Genomic DNA, 23,038 nt, shown 5'->3' with positions numbered 1-23,038 from the left:
GCTGTTACTTCACTCATTTAGCCCTTCCTAAACAGGTGTTTTATGAGAGGTGCTGTGCAAAGTACACTTTGAGAATAAGAAGCAAAGGAGCCTGGTTTCCAAGGCTTTGGGGAGCAATACACTTGAAGAAATTGCTAAACCTATATAAAAACAATACTATTAATATATATTCTTTGGAAACTGTGAAATGAAGTATGAATGATTCATAAAACTCTTATCTTCAACCCCAACCACTCTTCTTAGTATCAGCTGCCTACTGAACCACTGAGTATGCACAGATACTAAAAATCTGTGCAAAACTGAATATATTACCTTCTCCTTTGTATGTGTTATATCCCGTTTGTTTCTTGATCAGGCCATTGTTTCACCATTTGGGTCATCTAAGGCAGATACTTGTGTATCACACATGTACTATTTCTACCCCAATTCCTTTATCCAGTCAATTCAATCTCCAGATTATATCTAAATCAGCCCATCGTCTTGCTCTACTGTCTTTATTCAACTTGTGTCCAAACCTCCATCATCTCTCCCCTGGACATCTGCGGAATTTTCCTCACTCCTTTCTTGTGTCCATGCCTCTCTCCAAGCCATTCTCACAGAGTAGGCAGTGATATTTAAAAACAATGTAAATCCGTTCATATCATTTTCTGCTTATAATGCTCCATTACATTTCTATTGTACATATTAGAATCCACTCACTATGTTTTAAACATTTGGCCCCCTTCTAATTCTTTAAATGTGTCAAGTTATTTCCTGTTAATGTCCTTCACACAAACTGCTTCTTCACTCTGGTGTTTCCCTACCCTTCACTAAGCCACACCCTGCCAGTTGTCTGTAGATCTTGTAAATTTCATCTAGATGCCACTTCTTCAAAATGTCCTTCCCTGACCTTCCAGGTTAAACAGGTCTTCTTGCCCTACCCTTTCACCTGTGCACAAGACTTAGGAGAATTTGGTGGCTCAGATGAAGGATCTGCCTGCAATGCAGGGAGACTGGGGTTTGATCCCTTGGTAGGAAAGATCCCTTGGAGAAGAGAATGGCAACCCACTCCAGTGTTCCTGCCTGCAGAATTTCATGGGCAGAGGAGCCTGGCAGGCTAGTTAATGGTGTCTCAGAGAGTAAGACACAACTGAGCCACTAACACACACACACATGAAGTTATTTGTTTTACGTTTGTTCAGTGGCACTAATGGTAAGGAACCCATTTGCCAATGCAGGAGACTTAAAGAGACACAGGTTCAATCCCTGGGTCAGGAAGATCCCCTGGAGGGAGGGCATGGCAACCCACTCCAGTATTCTTGCCTGGAGAATCCCAAGGACACAGGAGCCAGGCGGGGCTATAGTCCATGGTGTTGCACAGAGTCAGACATGACTGAAGCGACTTAGCAGCAGCACTGTCCATCTTATTCACTGTTATATTTAGCATCCAGAACAGAACTTGGCACACAGTGTTGAACAAATATTTGTTGACTAAAAGAACAAATGAATGAATAAGTAAATACAATATGGTCACAGGTAAAGAAGAGATGGTTTCAAGTACAATGTACTCAGTACTCTACACATCCTAAAATCAGTGCACCAAACTCCCCCTGCTCCTGGAGCAGGCGGAAGAGGAGAATGCTGACATTTTCCTCCAATTCTGTTAGTTCTCTTCAGCTAAAGGCACCATCTCTAAATTTTATTACTTCTGAAATAACTCAGACGTAAAAATGGCAAGAATAGTACAAAGAATTCTAATATTTTTTTCACTCAAACTCCTCAGATGTTAATCTTTTACATTTGTTTTATCAAGCTCTTTAGTTTTCCTGAACTATTTTATAATATGTTCCAGACGTAATGCCTTTTATCTCTAAATATTTCACTGTTGTTGTTTAATTGCTAAGTCCTGTCCGACTCTTTTAGCAAGGCTCCTCTGTCCATGGGATTTCCCAGGCAAGAATACTGGAGTTGGATGCCATTTCCTTCTCCAGGGGATCTTCCGAACTCAGGGACTGAATCCACGTCTCTTCAGTCTCCTGCATTGGCAGGCGAATTCTTTACCTGCTGAGTCACTGGGGAAGACCATTTCAGCATGTCCTTCCTAAAATCAAAGGGATTTTCTTCTCTTACACATGAACAGTACACTTATCAAAAACAAAAAATTACTAATCTAGAAACATTCAAAATGTGTTAATTGTCCCATATGTGTCCTTTATAGTAAAAAAGAAAAAAAAGGAAAATAATTCTAGGTACAAGATTCAACCTGTTGTGTCTAGCTGTCATGTTTCGTTAGTCTCTTTCAATCTAAAACAATTCTGCACTCTTTCTCTGTCTTTCATGACACCAATATTTTTGAAGAGTAGAGGCCAATTATTTTGTAGAATGTCATTGAATTTGGGTTTGTCTGATATTTCCTCATGATTAGATTCCAACCGTGGACCCTGGGGGGCAGGAATACCACCAAAGTGGTGTTGCAGCCTTCTCAGAGCATCACATTAGGAGGTACATGATATCAAGTTGTCCCATCATTGGTGATGCTAATTTTGATCACTTTTATGGTTTTTCTACTGTCCCTTTTGTAATTAACAAGTTCTTGTGATGAGAAATTTTGAGATCATGTAAATATAGTGGTAACCAACAATTTTTTTTAAACATTAACCAACTCTGTGGCCCAACTAATTTTCCATTTACTTTGAGAAAATACCTAAGGTCTATTAATAAGTTACAAAATAGCTAGTTGTGCAACTTTCCCAAGTATAATGGTCCATTACCATTCTACCTTACCTCCTTTTCTCACGTGTACAAAGAAAGAAACAGGAGCTGCTTTTGAAAGAACATAATAAAATATCTAATCTCATTCCTTATTCATCAGACAAGAAAGCTGGGGCCCAGACAGGCTAAGTGAGTTGCCTAAGGTCAGACAGCTTACTCAGTAGCAGCCCTGAAAATAATTAAGTGCTCACTGTAGAGCGGGAAAGGCAAAAGTCAACTCGGTGCCCTTCAAATATACAAGCCCTAAGGCTACACCTGCAGCAGTCTAAGGCAGTTTTTCTGTGACCATTTTTGGAAAGTAATGAGATTCTTACAGAGATCCACAGGATAGGGCAGAACATCTTCCACGGGGCCACGGCAGTCTCTAGGGAAGCACAAGAGCTCACTGCTGTGCCTGCGTTCTCTCTGTTCTCCTCCTTCCTCTCTCCATCTCTAGCGGAAACTCAAGTCATTGCAAAGGCAAAAACAGTCTCACAATCCTCGGACAGAGCATTGCCTACAATGGGCTCCTCACCTAGAAATGCTATATGCTTCTTGTTCAATACTCTGGATATCTGTTTAATTCTAAGTAGTATCTTTATGTATATTTATTTTGAAATTACATGAGATAGGCCTGTCATAATCTTACCATATTTTACACATTTGAGAATAGTTTTTAATTTGCCTAAGAACATTCTAACCTAGGGGCTCTAAGATAAAGAACCTGGCTGCCAATGTAGGAGAAATAAGAGACATGAGTTTGATCCCTGGGTTGGGAAGATCCCCTAGAGGAGGGCATGGCAACCCACTCCAGTATTCTTGCCTGAAAAATCCCATGGACAGAGGAGCCTGGAGGGCTATAGTCCATAGGGTTGCAAAGAGTCAGGTATGACTGAAGCAACTTAGCACACACGCATGCATTCTAACCTAGACTAATACACAAGCAAGCAGCCTCTTCTACAATGCCCTGGGTCTTTCTTTTCCAAGCTGACTATGTATTTAAGAGAAAAATAATAATAAATAGCAGGCATCGGTAGCTGGAACTCCAATCTTACCCAGAACACAGATGGTTCTTGTCTTTGGCTTGTCTGCTCTGCTTTCTCCATTACTCAGAAGGAATGGAGACACCATGCCCTGTCCAAGCCAATGTCCCTCAGTATTTACTGCTTCTTCATAAAAATTATTCTGAGATGATATTTAGCAGTGCACCCAAAGCTATGAACCAGAGGTAATGACTCTAAAGACATCCTACACAAACCTTCTATACAGAGTATGTAGAGTTTCCTCTTTACCACTTCTTGAGAGGCACATGCATAAAAACAGAAGCAATGCTTTAATTAAGAGTCAACCTTGAATCAGGACTTGGCATCAAATGAGCAAGGGATATTTTAAAAAATCATAAAACAAAGATGTAAGTTGCTATGAGTTAAAACTAGTAATTCAACTATTAGAAATACAGAAAATGTTTGCTGCATTAGAAGAGGAGGGGCTAGTACTAGTAGGACCAGCAGCAGCCATGGTAGAAGTGGTAAATCGGTAGCAGCTCAGCTGACTTCCGCTGTGTGCTTACCATGTTATCGGCACTCTGCTCAGCGCTTTATGCACAGCACCTTATTTAATCCTCAGAATGATCTTAGTGTTCTCATTCCATACAAAGTTAGCATCAAGCAAATAAAACACTGGGATAATATAAATCTAAGATTATACTCCTGCTCTATGGTAACAACTGAATAATCCTGGAGTGTAAGATCTTGGAGACCATCAAGAAATTATTGCTGATTGATGCACCAACTCACATCCTCACCTCTTTCTGGTCACTTTGGGAGTGAGATCTTTGCTGCTCATCCTATATAGAAACAGAGTCCTAACCAGACTTGTCAGAGCCTCCTCATTAAAGTATAAGCTCCATAAAGTCAGGGACTTTGTATTCTCAACTACTATTCCCCATACCTAGAACACTGCCTTGTCTGTGTTAGGTAATTATTATATGTTGAAGGAATGAATAACTGAATAATAGGTGAACAAAGGCTGGCTATAACAAAGATTAAATTTTAAATGAATGATTTTCTTTTACTTCTCAATTATAAAAGGGTTCTTATATCATGACGTGCCAGAGTCTTAAAAAGATGGGGCTTACAATGTTTGAATTCATGACTCTCAAAATCTTCCTGTGGCTGGCATGGATCTTCAAAATCATGCAGTTGGGTATGCTTTAAAAGAAGAGAATAGTCTGTATCTCCATCCCTAGTGACTGAACAAGTTTGAGCATTACATATTTGGTTAAACACTAAACAAAAATTTAAACTAGGCAACTTCATTTGCTGTTGAACAATATTCTCTGAGCATCTACACGTGTGAAGCACAGGAAGTGCCAGTCCTTTCTCTGACTGCCAGCCCCTCTCACCTGGACGTTCTAAACTAAGTGAGCAACTCAAACAGGATTTGTAGTGTTGCTCACCTCCTTGGCAACTTTTATCATCTTCTGCTACTGGGAAGGCACACTAAAAGAACTGAAAATTATACTTTCCATGTAGGGGAAATGTAACAACCTTGGTAAATTTGTAAGGGATTTTGTAGAAAGTTTGTTTGTTTTTTGAGGGAAAGTTCCACTTTTGAATTAGCAAAAATTATGGCCTATATGAGTGTTTAAGATAATTGGGTAACAGAGGGCTAAAAGCATAGAAACATAAAGTTTAATGTGTTTCCAGTTTCAACAGAAAAGTGTGCTCTGACTACTCTCATTGGACAAGCCTGGTCATTTATCACTGATTGCTGTGAAGAGAACAGCTATTAAGTTATTCAAATTAAAAAACCTGTCAGCTGATGTGACAAATTACTTGTATATTTACTTTATGGAGGTGCTATGAAATTTTACTGGTGGTGTTAGTGCCCTGAGCATTATTTGTTTCCCTTTCAGTTTCTGCTTTTAGGGGAAAAAAGGTAAAATTATATTACCTGACGCAAATTCTTTTTCACTCTAGATATTCTCCTTTTGATTAGGCTAAACATTCTGAGGGCAATAAAATTGTGTTCCTTTTTCTCTAAAACATTTTATTAATAATTTTTAAATGCTATTAAAATAAGGGAATGAAATCAGTTTATTCACAGCATTTTTTCATCACAGTGTTCTCTTTATACACTATATCTACTAACAGGAAGATTATATGACATTAAATGATGATGAGAAAAGTTTTTGACTTGAACTCACATTCAAATTATAATAGGGGACATATGTATAATTATGGCTGATTAGCATTGTTGTGTGGCAGAAACTGACACAACACCATTAGAGCAATTTTCCTTCAATTAAATTTAAAAATTATAACATGCTTTTGGTTTGTATGCTAATCTCTGTGATTATGTGTGGCACAGTGCTCATTCCAAAAGTGCCTAATGTATACCTTTAAATATTGAAATCAGAGGAAACATGCTTTTAGTTACTTCAAAGTTCCAAAAATAATCATTGAAATGGAATCAACAAGCAGACTTGGGGTGTGAGGTTAAATGAGAGAACTGTGCACCAGTCTTGCTTAAATCCTGTTAATCAAACAGGATTGTGACCATAAACATGTGTCAGTTAAAAAAAAGTTTGGCTGATATAAAAGTCATGGAAAAGTACAAAACTTACATATTAACATACCCTTCATTTCTGATGGATTTGACACAAACATCATTTTTAATTTGGCACAAAGAACTAAATCTAGGCATGTTCATAAACCTGCTGGTCCATCTGATTCTACTTTGCTCTGGAAAAAAAATTCCTTGTTAAAATCATCAGCGTATAAACTGGTTCTGTTTCAAAATTTGGAATGAAGATGTTTAATGTTATCATGCTTCAATCCTTAGGTGTCAGCAAATTGTATTCTAAATTACAATACTCACAGCTGATGCCTGCTCTGTTACCCCTCTGTCCAGTTGCATGTTCTGGCTCCTTGTATGGAAACTGCAGAGTTGTATCCAAGGTTCTGAATCCTTCTTTAAGAGAATGATGCTTGTAGTACTCCACAAGTTCCTTTAGGAAAAAAGAATCAAACACACAAACTCCTTGACACATAATTATTTACAATGAAGGGATAATCAATTTAATGCTGAATTTTCCATAAGCCCCCTGGTGCCTCAGTGGTAAGGAATGTGTCAGCCAAAGAGGAGGTGCAGGTTCAACTCTAGCCTGCCGCAGTCTTCCCTGGGTCAGGAAGATCCCTTGGAGAAGGAAATAGCAACCCCTTCCAAGATTCTTGCCTGGAAAATCCCATGGACAGAGGAGCCTGGCAGCCTATAGTCCATGGGGTCGCAAAGAGTTGGACACGACTTAGTGACTAAACAACATGTTACAACAAGTAAATGGTAACCTGTCCCTGCTTCCTGGATGTAGAAGACACCCAACTAGTAACTGTCCTTGTTACCCAGACCGTTTATAATGTGAGTTACCCCACACTGTTAATCAATATCCTGTTAGTCTTCAGTCGGATGTAGTAAGTATAAAGAAGCCGTAATAAACCTCAAACTCAGAACAGAAATTCTTGTTCTTACTTATGAAATACTTTATTTTTGTTTAGGGAGGCAAGAGCTGTTTTATGAATATATAGTAATCTATAGTTTCTTGCATTTTCTTTCAACATAGCAGAAAAACAAACTTGATCCTAAATATGCTTTTCCACTGTAAATCAAAGTTGTTAAACCACAAACAGTGCTTACTTGGCATTGTTTCTGGCTTACGAGGAGTGTTAGTGACCTTCTCTCAGCTCTGAATGTCACCTGGTACTCACAGAAGTCAAGAATGTAGTTCTTTCCAATTTCCTCTTACACCTAATTTGCCTTAAATACATCCAAGCCTAATATCATAACTACCCACCATCTTTCATCTCATCTTTCATCTCATCATCTTTCATCACCACCATCTTTCATCTCATCATCTACAATCTCAGAATATTTCTTTGTGATGTCAGTTTCACAGATTCTGCAGAAATCGTAATCCCTCTACTTTAAACAGAAAATTAACAATGGTTAATTCATAATGGAAAATGGATATTATCACTAGATGAGTATCAGTTATGTTTCCTGAAATGAAAATAAAAGCAAAATAATTTTTCACTGAATTATTCAGTGCTTCTTCTACAGCACTATTGTTTTAAACTGTATAAAAGCAACTCATTTCTTTAAAAAAAAAAATTACACTGTCATTAACTCAGCCCTTCCATTCAGTGCTTATGTTCAAAGTCCCCCAAACAAAACAATCGAGTCAAAAATCACCTGAAAGAAGAGAAAGAGAACCATCAATGATTTATTTATTATTTATGAAAACTCTGATGAGTTGTGGGATGCATGGTGTGGGGTGTTCCAGGGATCACAGAGATTATGAAGATAAGGTTCCTAGGCATACTCACCGTGGAAGGAAAGAGAAGGGTTATGGGAGTTTGGAGGCAAGAAGGAAAGCGAGCTTCCTTTTCAGAATCCAGAGAGGAAGAGGGAAGAGTTCATGAGGGGAGGTAGCTTGGCTTAAATTGAATAAAAGGGTAATTTCAAAAGCCAGGAAGGACAAAGGATTATTTTAAGTAGAGCAGACAGGCTGGGAACAGACAAAGATAACAAAGACCGTCTTCATAAACTAAAAGCAGCATGGTTTGGTTCAAGTACTGGATAAAGCAAATGGAGATTCTTCACCTTTCACATCTGTAAAATGGGAATAATAAACCATTTCACAGATTATAGCAAAGAAAGTATAAAGTACCTAGTACCTGTGACTAACCATGAGAGCTACCATGATCACATGTGCTTCATAGTTTTATATACTATATATAGTTCTATATAGTTATATAATATATGTATAGTTTTATATAGTTTCTTACAATCTTCAGACAAGAAACAAGAGATGGGTCTTTTCCCCACTGATGTTCAAGGCTCAGTGAGATTAATCAGCTTGGGCAAGGTTGTAAAACTGGTGTCTGGCTCCAAAGTTTGTGCTGTCAACTACATTGTACTATTAGCAAATAATACCTGGTAAATGTAAATATGCAAAAAGGGAAGCAAAGGGAAGGAGCATTTTCTAAGTATCTTCTTGTTTTCTTAGACCCCAGATGATATGGTTTTACACATGCTATAACTTAAATTTTTTTTTCTTCCATTTTTTCTTCCTTGCTTGGGCCCAGATTATAAGCATCCTTGCTGAAGCAAAGGAGTAGTATCTGGCCAACTTAAAAGAAAAAAAGCTAAAATATCAGAAGTTTTCAGTTCAGTTCAGTCACTCAGTTGTGTCCAACTCTTGGCGACCCCATGGACTGCAGCATGCCAGGCTTCCCTCTCCATCACCAACTCCTGGAATTTACTCAAACTCATGTCCATTGAGTCAGTGATGCCATCCAACCATCTCATCCTCCTCCTCTGTCGTCCTCTTCTCCTCCCGCCTTCAATCTTTCCCAGCATCAGGGTCTTTTCAAATGAGTCAGTTCTTCGCATCAGGTGGCCAAATGTTGGAGTTTCAGCTTCAGCATCAGTCCTTCCAACAAATATTCAGGACTGATTTCCTTTAGAATGGACTGGTTGGATCTTCTTGTAGTCCAAGGGACTCTCAAGAGTCTTCTCCAACACCACAGTTCAAAAACATCAATTCTTCAGTGCTCAGCTTTCTTTATAGTCCAACTCTCACATCCATACATGACTACTGGAAAAACCATAACTTTGACTAGACGGACCTTTGCTGGCAAAGGAATGTCTCTGCTTTTAAATATGCTGTCTAGGTTGGTCATAACTTTTCTTCTGAGGAGCAAGCGTCTTTTAATTTCATGGTTGCAGTCACCATCTGCAGTGATTTTGGAGTCCCCCCAAAATAAAGTCTGTCACTGTTTCCATTGTTTCTCAGTCTATTTGCCATGATATGATGGGACCAGATGCCATGATCTTAGTTTTCAGAATGAATTTTAAGCCCACTTTTTCACTCTCCTCTTTCACTTTCATCAAGAGGCTCTTAGTTCTTCTTCACTTTCTGCCATAAGGGTGGTGCCATCTGCATATCTGAGGTTATTGATATTTCTCCCAGCAGTCTTGATTCCAGCTTGTGTTTCATCCAGCTTGGCATTTTGCATGATGTACTCTGCATATAAGTTAAATAAGCAGGGTGACAATATTGACTTATTCCTTTCCTTATTTGGAACCAGTCTGTTGTTCCATGTCCAGTTCTAACTGTTGCTTCCTGACCTGCATACAGATTTCTCAAGAAGCAGGTCAGGTGGTCTGGTATCCCCATCTCTTTCAGATCGTAAGAGTTTGTTGTGATCCACACAGTCAAGGGCTTTGGCGTAGTCAATAAAGCAGAAGTAGATGTTTTTCTGGAACTCTTGCTTTTTTGATAATCCAGCAGATGTTGGCAATTTGATCTTTGGTTCCTCTGCCTTTTCTAAACCCAGCTTGAACATCTGGAAGTTCATGGTTCATGTACTGTTGAAGCCTGGCTTGGAGAATTTTGAGCATTACTTTATTAGCATGTGAGATGAGTACAATTGTGTGGTAGTTTGAGCATTCTTTGGCATTGCCTTTGTTTGGGATTGGAATGAAAACTGACCTTTTCCAGTCCTGTGGCCACTGCTGAGTTTTCCAAATTTGCTGGCATATTGAGTGCAGCACTTTCACAGCATCATCTTTTAAGATTTTAAACAGCTCACCTGGAATTCCATCACCTCCATCAGCTTTGTTCATATTGATGCTTCCTAAGGCATCAGAAGTTTATATCCCCAAAATGGCTTCCCTGATCAGAATACAGCATTTATATTACGGTGGTTTTAACATGATTTGTAAAGGCAAGGTCTGGAATTAAATTCTGCTCAGAGACCAATATTATCATTTAAGTTTTTTAAATGCAAAATTTTGTAAGGTCTCTGAAAGAATTGTGCACTTTATCATTTGCATCAGCAACACTATATATATATATATATATATAAAACATTTCTCTTAGTTTTATCATTGAACTGAGTGAATGTGTTCTTTAGGAAAAAATGTGCAAATAAACAAAGTAATCAGAAGCCAATAACTTTGAAGTTTAATGTAACTGAAATTGTTGTAAATGTTATAAGTAATTTGTTATAAGTAATATGAATTTTATGCATGATATATCATGAGTTAGTATGAATTAAAGTTTATGAGAAGTTGGCTAGAAAACACAGAATTATCATACTGAAAAGGACTTGTTAATCATTTAATACCTACCCACCTCCAGATTTTATGGTAGCAAAAAATGACTTTTCCAAGGCCTAGGGCTGTGTGACTTGGTAAGCTGCAAAACACTTTATTATCACTTCAGTAAGCATGGAAGACACTTTAGTTCCATTTTTACCGTCTTATGAGGGTAAATCTTCCTACATGTTTCTAACTGGTAGAATTAAATAGTGCCACTGTGGATCTCTTTTAATTCATGCCTTTCTGCTTTCTATATTTTAGTCTAATCCGCCCCCGCTTTAGCAGTCATTGACCTTCAGGTACTACAAGTAAATAAGAAGACACTAAACAAAAGAAATCGCTAAGCTTTCCTTATCTCACACTGACACAGTGGTGTCAACAATTCAAGTCTCTCTGAAAAATAATGAGTGAGAGCCAGTTATTCCAATTACCAAGGAAACACGGGCAATGGAGATGATTTATAAACAGCATTTGGACATGGACTGTCTGGCATCCATGAAAATTAGAACAAAATTAATGCCTTGTAATCTGGATACAGAAATTCATTTATAATTTAAATTTAATGACTAGAAAAACAAAGATTTCGGTTAACCAAGCCATTGAAACCAGAGGAGGTAAAAAAAGGTTAGGTTATAACCACCTGAGGTCAATCTTCTTGAGAAACTGGCTAATTTAAAACAATTCTATATTTTGTTTGCATTTTACATCCTTTCCCAATTAAATTTAATCCTAGAATGTCATTAGGTAAATGAATATTACATAGGTGATATAACATTATCAGTCATGATCAGAGGAAACTGAACTATACTTAAGAAATAACTCAATTCCTAGACCAAGATACAGTTATAGTGGCAACTGGGTTATTTCACATCAGCATAAAACGCATGACAAAAGGTAACTCCTTACAGTTGCAGAGGGAAGCCCCTAGCTCCCAGAGAGAAATGCCTATTAACCCTTTATCTTCTTCTAGAGGGGCTGGTACTCAGATAGGAGCCATTCCTTCTGATCAGGTGTCCATGTGTGGCATTTCCTAGTTTAGGGTCCAAGTATAGAACTATTTGAGGTTTTGGTACAGATAGATTTACTAATTTGAGAATTTTTTCAGAACTGAGTCCTTTTAGAATTCTTCAGAATCACAGTGATTTCACACAGTGAGGACTCAATATAAATTTGTTCAAGAAATGAACAGAAACAAAGAAGATAGGTTCAGACGAGTTCAATGGTCTTCAGCAACTTTTTACAGTGATTTTTCTTCCTGAAAAAGTATTTATCTAAGACTGAGATTTTTTAGTCCCTTGTCTGTCTTTTCACTATCATATCCATTTGCTTATTTTTTTTTTCAGTTTCACTGTAGTTTTGCAATCAATTCTTAATCCCCTTCCTTTAACTATCTGCATTATGTACTTCCTTACAAAAGATCCCCTGATATGGAGGGACAGAACACATGCATGTGTCTCCAGCAGTGACATTTCTGATGTTTTACACACACCATGTAATAAACTGTTAGCTTATGTGAGCTCTGTGACAACTACTTTTACTTCCCTTTCCAGAACTGAAAACACTTTTACCGCTCTCTGATACAAATTACTTGAAATCTTGCTCTTTATGGCATATATTATAATCACAGCTTTCCATGCAGATAGGAACCTGAGGATCTATGTTCACTAATCCAGGCCATGGTGTTATTTACTGGCTTTTCACATCTAACCTCAGAGGATGAGGAACTTTCTTGAGCTGAATCCAGGTGACACAAAGTTGAACTGATTGGTTCTTGCCACTGATTATTGCTTTCATCCTCTTTGCTTATCTCCTGTGATGGGAGTCCCTTTTGTTGCTTTCAAAGTCAGCAAGGCTGGTAGTCAGCTTTGGCCCTACAGCATTTTTTTGAAGTCTCATATTAACCATGATACCACAGAGCAGCCTCATTACCAAGCACCCTAAGTTCTGCAGGTGAGAGTCAAGCTGGTGTGTCTTTGCAGTGATGTGGAGACGCCCTGTGCATGCTTTTTTCATGTCTCAGCTGGGGCTGTTACTCATTATTTGCGCATCCACTTGCCACCTCCCTGCTAGGTTTTCCTTTCAGGAAGAAACCTCCTCAGGTTCCGTTCTCTCTGTGCACAGCTTGCTTGCTCCAGCAGAAGTAAGTCGCTGCCAGCAGGGAGGATGCCTGGATCTTGGTTGCCAATTTGACAGGGTTTGCATTTTCCAGGACACATCCTTAGCATGCTGCCCATCCTTAGCTTTTGAATTGGGAATGTGGTATTTGTCATGACAGGTTTTCTTACTTTTCTTTTGACTTAGTTCAATTCAGTTCAGTCGCTCAGTCACAAGATGCTTCAATTTTTTAAAATGCTGATTCCTCTCTTGATCGGTTCTAAATTTTTGGATAAGACTTTTAAGCTGGACTATTTTGTAAGGCTCTCTTACACTCAGTTTTAACTTTAGTGTTAACATCTGCAAAGTGCTTTGAGATGTTTTCTGGATGGATGCAGTATGTATCATTTGGTTGATGGTTCAGTCAGTGAGTGATCCTTCCCAATGTTACTCAAAGTACTTAACAGAGCTCTACAAAGGCATCTTATGTCCTATATCCAAATTCTTCATTATCTTAAGAAACTCTCCAACTTGAGAAACAGGCCTGAGATTACTCTTCAGGAAACAAGAACTTTTTTCTTTCCTGTTAGCAGTGCACATGTAATGATATATATGTATTGTTTATATGGACAGTACATAATATTCTTATATGCTAAGTTGCACTTTTTAAAATCAGAATTAATCATCTTTATATGAAGCAACTTGGTAACAATATACTCTTTCAATTTAAATCTAAAATTGTTATGAAATCACTGTCATATGGTAAAAGTGTGATCTTGTCCAAGGTAATGAAGGAGAACTGTAGCACAAATCACTTAGACTAGAAAATACAAAAAGGTTTTCCATTTGACAGTATATTGTATTTTGCATGAAATGAACCTGAATGTGTCTATGGTTCTAAGAATCATATAGTGTGGACTCTGAAATATCATCTTAAACTTGCAAACTTAGTTTACAATGAAAAATATGTTTAGGGCAATATAAAACTTAACTAGAATTCTTAAAATTTTCAGGATTCTGCTGCAAAATTAAGATATTATTCTCTTTAAATGTTTCAGCAAGCAACATTTCCAAGAAACTATAGAACTGAACTGACCTTTGCAATAAGAGAAAACTAAAGACCACAGATTGAAAAGAACTAATCAATGCTTACCATTAAACTTTTAAACTTTCTATTTTCCGCAATGTGAAAAAAGCCATCTCTCGTTAAAATCTTGATGTGCTTTGCTTCATTATTGTACCTGTGGGCAATGGATAACTTATGAATATAAATGTGTTTTTAATCAGTAGAAATCAATAATTACCAGAGGGCATGCCCCAATAACATTATAGGAATTAATTCTGAAAGCAAAATATATACCTATGCCAATACACTGGTGACAGCTAATTAACAAAATATATTCACTAGACTGGTTGAAGATACAACCAATTTTTAAAGTGAGATTGGGGGGCAGTAGATTTGACCAATCATTCTGCCCAATTTATTTATAAGATCAGTTTGAGAACACAGAAAAATAAAATAAAATCTAGTAATTTATAATTCTTAGGATTTACTAGAAACATACACACATCAAGTCACTGAAGCACAGTGTTATGAAAGAAATCTGGTATGCCAATTAGCAGCCTATAACACTTAATACCATTTTTTTCTAACAGATATTTTCAAGTATTAATGAACTGTCTAGAGAGATGATGCATTATTTCTGCTGCAATTAGAACCTTGGTTTTCAACTTCAGTGTTGTACATGCCAGATGATCCATGCAATTATGAAAACAGGAAAGCTATTTCTTGTCCTACTTACTTAATGCTAATTGCGTATTCTCCTGACTCTCTGGTCCTGTGTCTCACAAGGTAAGTACTGTTTACCCTGTTAATAAGTTCAGTCTCTGCCTGCAGTCTTTCCATGGCTCCAGCATACCTGTGAGAAGCAAGGACACAGAAAATTTAGGTAATACCTCAAAGAGCACAGAGGCTAAAAATCAGTGTCTGTCAGGATTTTAATTTAGTGGCAGATCTGAACTGTTTTTACTGCTATACTAATTATATTATTTCAAAAAATAATGCAGAAAAATGTCCTTTAAATATGTTCAAAGATACTGTAATCTCTACAAAGATTACAACAGTGAAGTGAACAATGCCAAACACACTACATATTTATCAATAAACAAGTGGAACAAAGAGAGGAATTAGTGGGTATTGGGTCAGAGAGAGGGCTGTGGAGAGTTTAGGGTCAAGAAGGAAAAATACTTTGGGGAAGGATGGCCCATGTAAGACACACTCAGATATACACACACATGTACATATATACACACATTCCTCCAAAATTTCACATTTCCTAGGTAAAACAGTATGAAATAAAATCTCCTTTGAGTATTAAGAAAATTTAGGGACAATTTAAATTATTTTTAAATAATTATTTTTTAGATATAAAATTCTTATAGTCCACAATTTTGATAATCAATTTTCTTAAGAAACTACTAGTAGCAAATAGAATTTTTAAAAGATATTTTCAAAACCAAAATTCTGTTGTTCCCAAACTCTGTTGGCTTAAGCATACAAAAATTCCATAACATTACAAGGGACAAATTCAATGTTAAAATATCCTTTAATGACCCTTCACATTAAATACAGGTTTAGCTTTTACTGACAAAACATTTCCGAGATTATGGGTAATAAAAGTTAAAGGAAAAAGTTTTATGTTGAAATTGGCTATCTTTCAAATCAATATTCTAGAAAATTTCTAATTTCTATAGATTCATGTAACCCCAATGCAGTTGGGGTCCCCTAGAGACTCAGTGGTAAAGAATCCTCCTGCCAGCGCAAGGGATGCGGGTCCTGGGTCAGGAAGACTCCCTGGAGTAGGAAATGACAACCTGCTCCAGTATTCTTGCCTGGAACATTCCATAGACAGAGGAGCCTGGCAGGGTACAGTCCATGCGGTTGCAAAGCGTTGGACACGACTGAGCAGGGACGCCCCCTCCACACACACACACGCAAATACACACATTCCCTCTACTCCCACTTCCTGGTGAGTTTTTATCTTAAATGGGTGTTGGATTTTGTCAAAAGCTTTCTCTGCATCTATTGAGATGATTACATGGTTTTTATTCTTCAACTTGTTAATGTGGTGTATCACAGATTTGCACATACTACAAAATCCTGTATCCCTGGGATAAATTCCACTTGATTGTGGTGTATGATCTTTTAGTGTATTGTTGGATTTAGTTTGCTAGTATTTTGTTGAGAATTTTTGTGTCTATATTCATCCATGATATTGGCCTGTGATTTTTGTGTGTGTGTGTGGTATCTTTGTCTGGTTTTGATATCCGGGTGATGGTGGCCTCACAGAATGAGTATGGAAGTGTTCTATCCTCTGAGATTTTTGGAAGAGTTTCAGAAGGACAGGTGTTAACTCTTCTCTAAATGTTTGATAGGATTTGACTGTGAAGTCATCTGGTCCTGGACTTGTTTGCTGGGAGTTTCTTAATCACAGTTTCCATTTCAGTACTTCTGATTGGTCTGTTCACATACTTTCCATTTATTCCTGGTTCAGTTGGAGGAGACTGAATTTGTTTTTGAAGATCTTTTTTCTTCCCCTCCTCTTTTGTTCTCTCCTCTTGTCATTTGATGTCTATCTTTAGTGATGTGTTTGGATTGCTTTGTTTTTTTAATTGTGTGTTTCAACCATAGATTTTTGCTTTGTGGTTCCCAGGAGTTGTTTTTTTTTTTTTCTTTGAGTAGTAATGTAGTTTATTTTAAGTTAAAATATATGTGGTTGTTCTTGTTTAGTTGCTAAGTTGTGTCCAGCTCTTTGCAGCCTCATGGACTGTAGCCCACCAGGCTCCGCTGCCCATGGAATTTTCCAGGCAAGAATACTGGAGTGGGTTGCCATTTCCTTCTCCAGGGAATCTTTCTGATTCAGGGATCAAAGCTGCATTTCCTACACTGGCAGGTGGATTCTTTACCTCTGAACCACCATGAGTATAGCATTTAAAAATAATTTTATTATTTTAAAATTATTTTATATTGGAGTATATTTGATTAACAATGTGTTTCATCTGACAGCAGAGTGATTCAGTTATGTATGTGTGTGTGTGTGTGTGTGTATGTATTGTTTCAAAATTATTTTCTCATTTAGGTTATTACAGAGATCAAACAGAGTTCTCTATGCTATACCTTGTCCTCTATGCTATATCCTTGTTGATTATGTTTTCAATATAGCACTATGTACATGTCAATCCCACACTCCCAATCTATCCCTCCTGCCTGACCTTTCCCCTCAGTAACCATAAGTTCTCTAAGTCTGTGAGTCTGTTTGTTTTGTGAATAAGTTCATTTGTATTATTTAAGACTCTGTATATAAACTGATGTCATATATTTTGTCTTTCTCTGTCTCATTTCACTTAGTATGATAATCTCCAAGTCTATCCATGCTGCTGCAAATAGCATTATTTCATTCTTTTTATGGCTAAGTTATACCTTTTGTATATATGTACCACATCTTTATCCATTCATCCATCACTGGACTTTTAGGTTGCTTCTATGTCTTAGCTATTGTAGACAGCATGGCAATGAACATTGAGATGCATGTATCCTTTTGAACCATGGTTTTCTCCAAATATATGCCCAGGTGTGGGACTGCTGGATCATATGGTAGCTTTATTTTAGTTTTGTAAGGAACCTAAATACCGTTCTCTATAGTGACTGCACCAATTTACATTCCCACCAACAGTGTAGGAGGGTTCACCTTTCTCTCTATACCATCTGGAGCAATTATTGTTTGTAGACTTTTTGATGATGGTCATAATGACTGGTGTGAGGTGATTCCTCATTGTAGTTTTGATTTGCATTTCTCTAATAATTAGCAGTGTTCAGCATCTTTTCATGAACCTTTTGGCTGTATCTCATGTGAATTCATGTCCTTCTACCCTGCCATCGTGTCTTCTCCCATTATGTATCTCCCATGACATTTTGATATAGCAGTCTACAAATGTACACAGTTGTTTTATGTTGCTGATCCCTTCATTTCAAGTTCATCTCCAGTATCCGGCATTTGTATTCTCCTCTTCTCAAAATTGCTGGTTTTGATATCATATTTGTATATGGATGATTTCCTATGTTTATGTTTTCTCTTACCAGTGAGATTTTCCATTTGTAGTTTTCTTGATTCTAGCTGTGGCCTTTTCTTTTCCACCTACAGAAGTCCCTTTAGCATTTGTTGCAAAGGTGGTCTGGTGGTGCTGAATTCTCTTAGTTTTTGCTTATCTGTGAAACTTCTGATTTCTCCATTGAATCTGAATGAGAGCCTTGCTGGATAGAATATTCTTGGTTGTAGGTTTTTCCCTTTCATCACATTAAATATGTTGTGCCACTCTTTCTGGTCTGCAGAATTTTTGCTTAAAAATCAGCAGATAACCTTATCAGGGTTCCCTTGTATGTTATTTGTTGCTTTTCCCTTGATTTTAATATTTTTTTCTGTCTTTTATTTTTGTCTGTTTGATTAATACGTGTCTGAGCATGTTCCTTCTTGGTTTATCTTGTATGGAACGCTGCACTTCCTGGATTTGAGTGAATGTTTCCTTTCTCGTTAGGGAAGTATTTGGCTACAATCTTTTCAAATATTTTCTCAGGCCCTCCTTCTCTCTCTTTGCCTTCTGAGTTTTTATCAATTCAGATTTCAGGACAGAAAACCACTGTTTCTCTATTTATGCTCATGCCATCATAGTGCTGCCCCTCACTCTCCTTTCCGTAACTGCTCCAAAGCCTAGCCATCATCTGACCCAATTTTGTCATGTTGTCACATTCAAAGAAACATCCGACATCAAAAAACAAGTCCTCAAGTTTTTGTTTGTTCAGACTTCTTTGTCTCTACCCCAATTTTTTTTCCAAATTCTCCAAATGAATTATAGACGCCCCAGTGATACCTGTTGAGCACCATGTACTATACCTGTTAATTCTTTCTATGGAGACATCCATTTTTTCCAAACCCTCCACCCTCTTGGTCTAATCACCACTGCTTTCTCTCCAAGCCTGCTGAATTAGTGTAGTCCTGGAATCCCTTCACTCCCATTTCCTAGATTTTGTATCGCCCTCTTTCCTGGTTTACTAGCTAATTCCTCAGATTTCTATAAATGAATATATGGGATGTAATACTTAGAAGGTCTCATATCTATGATATTTGTATTTTACTTAATAATCCTTAATTCACAATTTGGCTGGATAAATAGTTCTAGGTGACAAATCATTTGCTTCTCAAATTTTAAGGCACTGTTCTGCTGTTCTAACTTCCAATTCAATGCCCATTCTGATTTCTGAGTCTTTGTAGGTCATCTTTTTTTTCCCCCTCTCTGGAAACTCAAATTCATTGCTCTATATAGCAAAGTTCATAATAATAAGCCTTCCTGTTATATGCTGTACTAAAAAGTTCAGTGTTGTCCTGGGCTTTCAGGAGCATCTTTGATATAGAGTCATATAGCCTTCAGTTCTAAAAAAGTTTTGGTTTTATCTTTTTTTTATATATATAATTGTTGTTAGTTTCTCTTTCTCAAGTTCCTATTAAATGAAGGCCAGACTTCTCAGGTCAGTAGTCTGCTCTATCTTTTCTCTATTACCGCTCTTTGATTTTCTAGAGGATTTATTCAACTTTATTTCCCAATTCCTCTCCTCAACACCTAGAGAGCGCTTTCTCATTCTCAGTCTCTGTCTCTTTTATGAAACATCCAGCTCACTTATATGGATATATTGTTATCTCTTAATTCTGAGAATATTAATTAAAGGCGTCTCTCTTCTGCCCATGCTAATGTTTGTAATTCTTCCAAGGTTCTTTTTGACATTTCTTTTTTTCTCTACTTCAAGGCTTTTCTCAAATGTCTGGTTACTCTTTGTTGTCTGCTCATATTTTGCTGGATGGCTCAGGAAACTCAGACAGGGGCTCTGTATCCACCTAGAGGGGTGGGATGGGGAGGGAGATGGGAGGGAGGCTCAAAAGGGAGGGGATATATGTATACCTATGGCTGATTCAAGTTGAGGTTTGACAGAAAACAGCAAAATTCTGTAAAGTAGTTTTCCTTCAATAAAAAGAAAGAAAGAGAAAGGCATCCAAGTACTGACTGGGAGTTCTGTGTGGGGGCAGTATGGGAGGCTCACTGGGTTGGAACCTGACCATTTGGGAAGAAGCTGATGATGGAGCTGGATTTTAGGGTTTTTAATTCTGAGTCTATTCCATTTCTTTAGAGAAAAATCTTCCAAATTCCTATCTTGATGCAAGGAGAGAGTAGTCCATGTGTGTGAGACACAGCTGTCTCAGTACTGAAATTGAGCTATACAGAGGAACTGACGATCATCATCAGTCTGTATACTGACTTTCCTTCATTTGACTGATCTGTTTTCAGTATAGCATCTCTGCCAATTTTTGCTGGGCCTCTTCTTTCCAAGTCTAGGCCTCATATGGCTCAATTTTTCCAAGTAATATACCTTCTAATTCATGTCTCTTGCTAAGGGAGGGAAAGGTAAGTTGTCTGACTAGTTGGAGGATGAGGCAGGGACACTGTATATGCATCCTTTACTCCATAAAGATTTTCAGACAGTTCCTCAGATTTAAGCCCCATGTCTCATCCCAGTCTTCATGACACCCAAAAACATAGACTGAACTCTGTTTTATTTCATGGCTTATAAAAGAGACAAAGTTTACCTTATGGGAACAGCTTTAAAATGGGAAAATAATAAGGATATTCAACTCCTTAATGACTTGAGAAAGTGAAAGTCGCTCAGTAGTGTCCAACTCTTTGTAACCCCATGGACTATACACTTCATGTAATTCTTCAGGCCAGAATACTGGAGTGGGCAACCGTTCCCTCCTCCAGGGGATCTTCCCAACCCAGGGATAGAATCCAGGTCTCCCGCACTGCAGGCAGATTCTTTACCAGCTGAGCCATAAAGGAAGACCAAAAATACTAGAGTGGGTAGTCTATCCCTTCTCCAGAAGATCTTCCTGACCCAGGAATCGAACCGGAGTCTCCTGCATTGCAGGCAGATTCTTTACCAGCTGAGACTAAGCTATCAGGGAAGCCCTCTTAATGACTTGAAAACCACAGTGTAATTTTTCTCTAAACAGTTTAGTTTTTCTGAAACTGACGGTTTCATTTTCTGATATAGTTGATCATTTTGTTCCTTAGCAGAAAGCATTTCACATGAAACTGCCTGTTTAGTGTGAAGAAACTGTCACAAGTTTCTTAAGAAAAGAAAAAGTAATTTTGAAATTCTATTGTCTTTATTTCTTACTGTTTTCAAGGGTGTTCCCTCATCTAAACATCTTGATTTTTTTTTATCATTAGTAACAATAGTATTTGGTCATAATTTCAATAGAATTTTACATATTGGCAAGGGTACATTTTAAAACAAAGGATTCAAAAGCTAATCTCCTGTGTTCTGAATGGTTCCCAGGTATCTAATCAGTTTATTTCATAAAATCCATCTTGTGTGTGGCATTCATATTTCTCTAAAATCATTAGTTTTGTAACTATTATGCCTTCTTATATAGAAATAGTAAAAGAAAAGAGAAGGAAACTGTCATCACACTTTCATGATTTCACCAGTTCTTAATGTTTTACAGTTTGATTATCCATGCTATCAGTTCTGTTCTCCAAAATTAATTTGTCAGAGTTACAGTCTTTAATTCCATGAAAACTAAGACCTCAAATTTGTCTTAAAACAGGTAAACATATAGCAAAGATTTCCAGTTCTATCACAGACCTGCTATAATTTCTCAGCAGGCTCAGTGTTGAAGCCAGGGAAGGATGTCAGAGAAAACAGACAATGATTACACAAAGCAGATGTGGCTGGGGAGGGAGAGTAAGACTGCCGAGGAAAGGATCCCATACTATGGTCAATGTATTCCTACATTAACCTGACATTTTTCATGCTTTGGTTATATAACAGAAAATGATCAGTTTAAAATAGAAAAAAACTCAGGTGTTACCTATACTTGTAAACTGAACTAGTACTTACTATATACTCTCAGAATACCTCATTTATATTCATAACCTGATTTCTAATTTGTATGCACATATTTCAATATCAAGAAAATAAAAATAGATGCAGTCCTTTTAGGAGGAGGTTAGCCATATCACTAACAGAAACAAGGAAACAATAGATAATAATTATTACTTTTTAGACATTATGAGTTTAAGAGAAAATAACATCTTCAACCAGAAAAACTATTTAGAATAGTTATTATCAACATATGATGATAATTAACATATTTTGGATACTTACTATGTACTTAGTATTACACACATTTTATTTCATCTTTCCAACATCTGTATAAGGAACAATGCAAAGAAATAGAGGAAAACTATAGAATGAGAAAGAATAGAGACCTCTTTAAGAAAATTGGAGATATCAAGGGACTATTTCATACAGGGATGGGCATGATAAAAGACAGAAATGATAAGGACCTAACAGAAGCATAAGAGATTAAGAAAAGGTGGCAAGAACACATAGAAGAATTATACAAAAAAGGTCTTAATGACCCAGATAACCACAATAATGTGGTCACTCACCTATAGCCAGACATCCTAGAGTGTGAAGTCAAGTGGACCTAGGAAGCATTTCTACAAACAAAGCTAGTGGAGGTGATGGAATTCCAGCTGAGCTATCTCAAATCCTAAAACATGATGCTATGAAAGTGCTGCACTCAATATGTCAGCAAATTTGGAAAATTCAGCAGTGGCCACAGGACTGGAAAAGGTCAGTTTTCATTCCAGTCTCAAAGAAGGGCACTGCCAAAGGGTATTCAAACTACCTTAAAAATTACACTCATTTCACAAGCTAACAAGGTTATACTCTTATGTCAAAATCCTTTAAGCTAGGCTTCAACAGTATATGAACCAAGAACTTCCAGATGTTCAAGCTGGATTTAGAAAAGGCAAAGGAACCATCGAATGCCAACATTCAATGATCATAGAGAAAGCAAGGGAATTCCAGAAAAACATCTACTTCTGCTTCATGGACTACACTAAAGCCTTTGTGTAGATCACAACAAACTGT

The 23,038-nt window shown here is 37.3% G+C and overlaps 1 protein-coding gene across 1 annotated transcript in view; it reads right to left on the bottom strand.

Annotated features, from left to right (window-relative positions):
- The window catches only part of VAV3 (vav guanine nucleotide exchange factor 3), a 412,369-nt gene that overhangs the window by 17,454 nt on the left and 371,877 nt on the right, over positions 1-23,038 (bottom strand). Inside the window, exons 23-25 of the mRNA XM_043460478.1 lie at positions 14,793-14,909; positions 14,144-14,231; positions 6,613-6,742 (exon numbers count right to left, since the gene is read on the bottom strand). Of these exons, the coding sequence (XP_043316413.1) occupies positions 6,613-6,742; positions 14,144-14,231; positions 14,793-14,909 (335 nt within the window). The remainder of the gene's footprint in view (positions 1-6,612; positions 6,743-14,143; positions 14,232-14,792; positions 14,910-23,038) is intronic.

Source organism: Cervus canadensis, chromosome 2, assembly GCF_019320065.1.
Source record: "Cervus canadensis isolate Bull #8, Minnesota chromosome 2, ASM1932006v1, whole genome shotgun sequence".
NCBI classification, from domain to species: Eukaryota; Metazoa; Chordata; class Mammalia; order Artiodactyla; family Cervidae; genus Cervus; species Cervus canadensis.
This window is presented reverse-complemented; position numbering and strand designations above follow the sequence as displayed.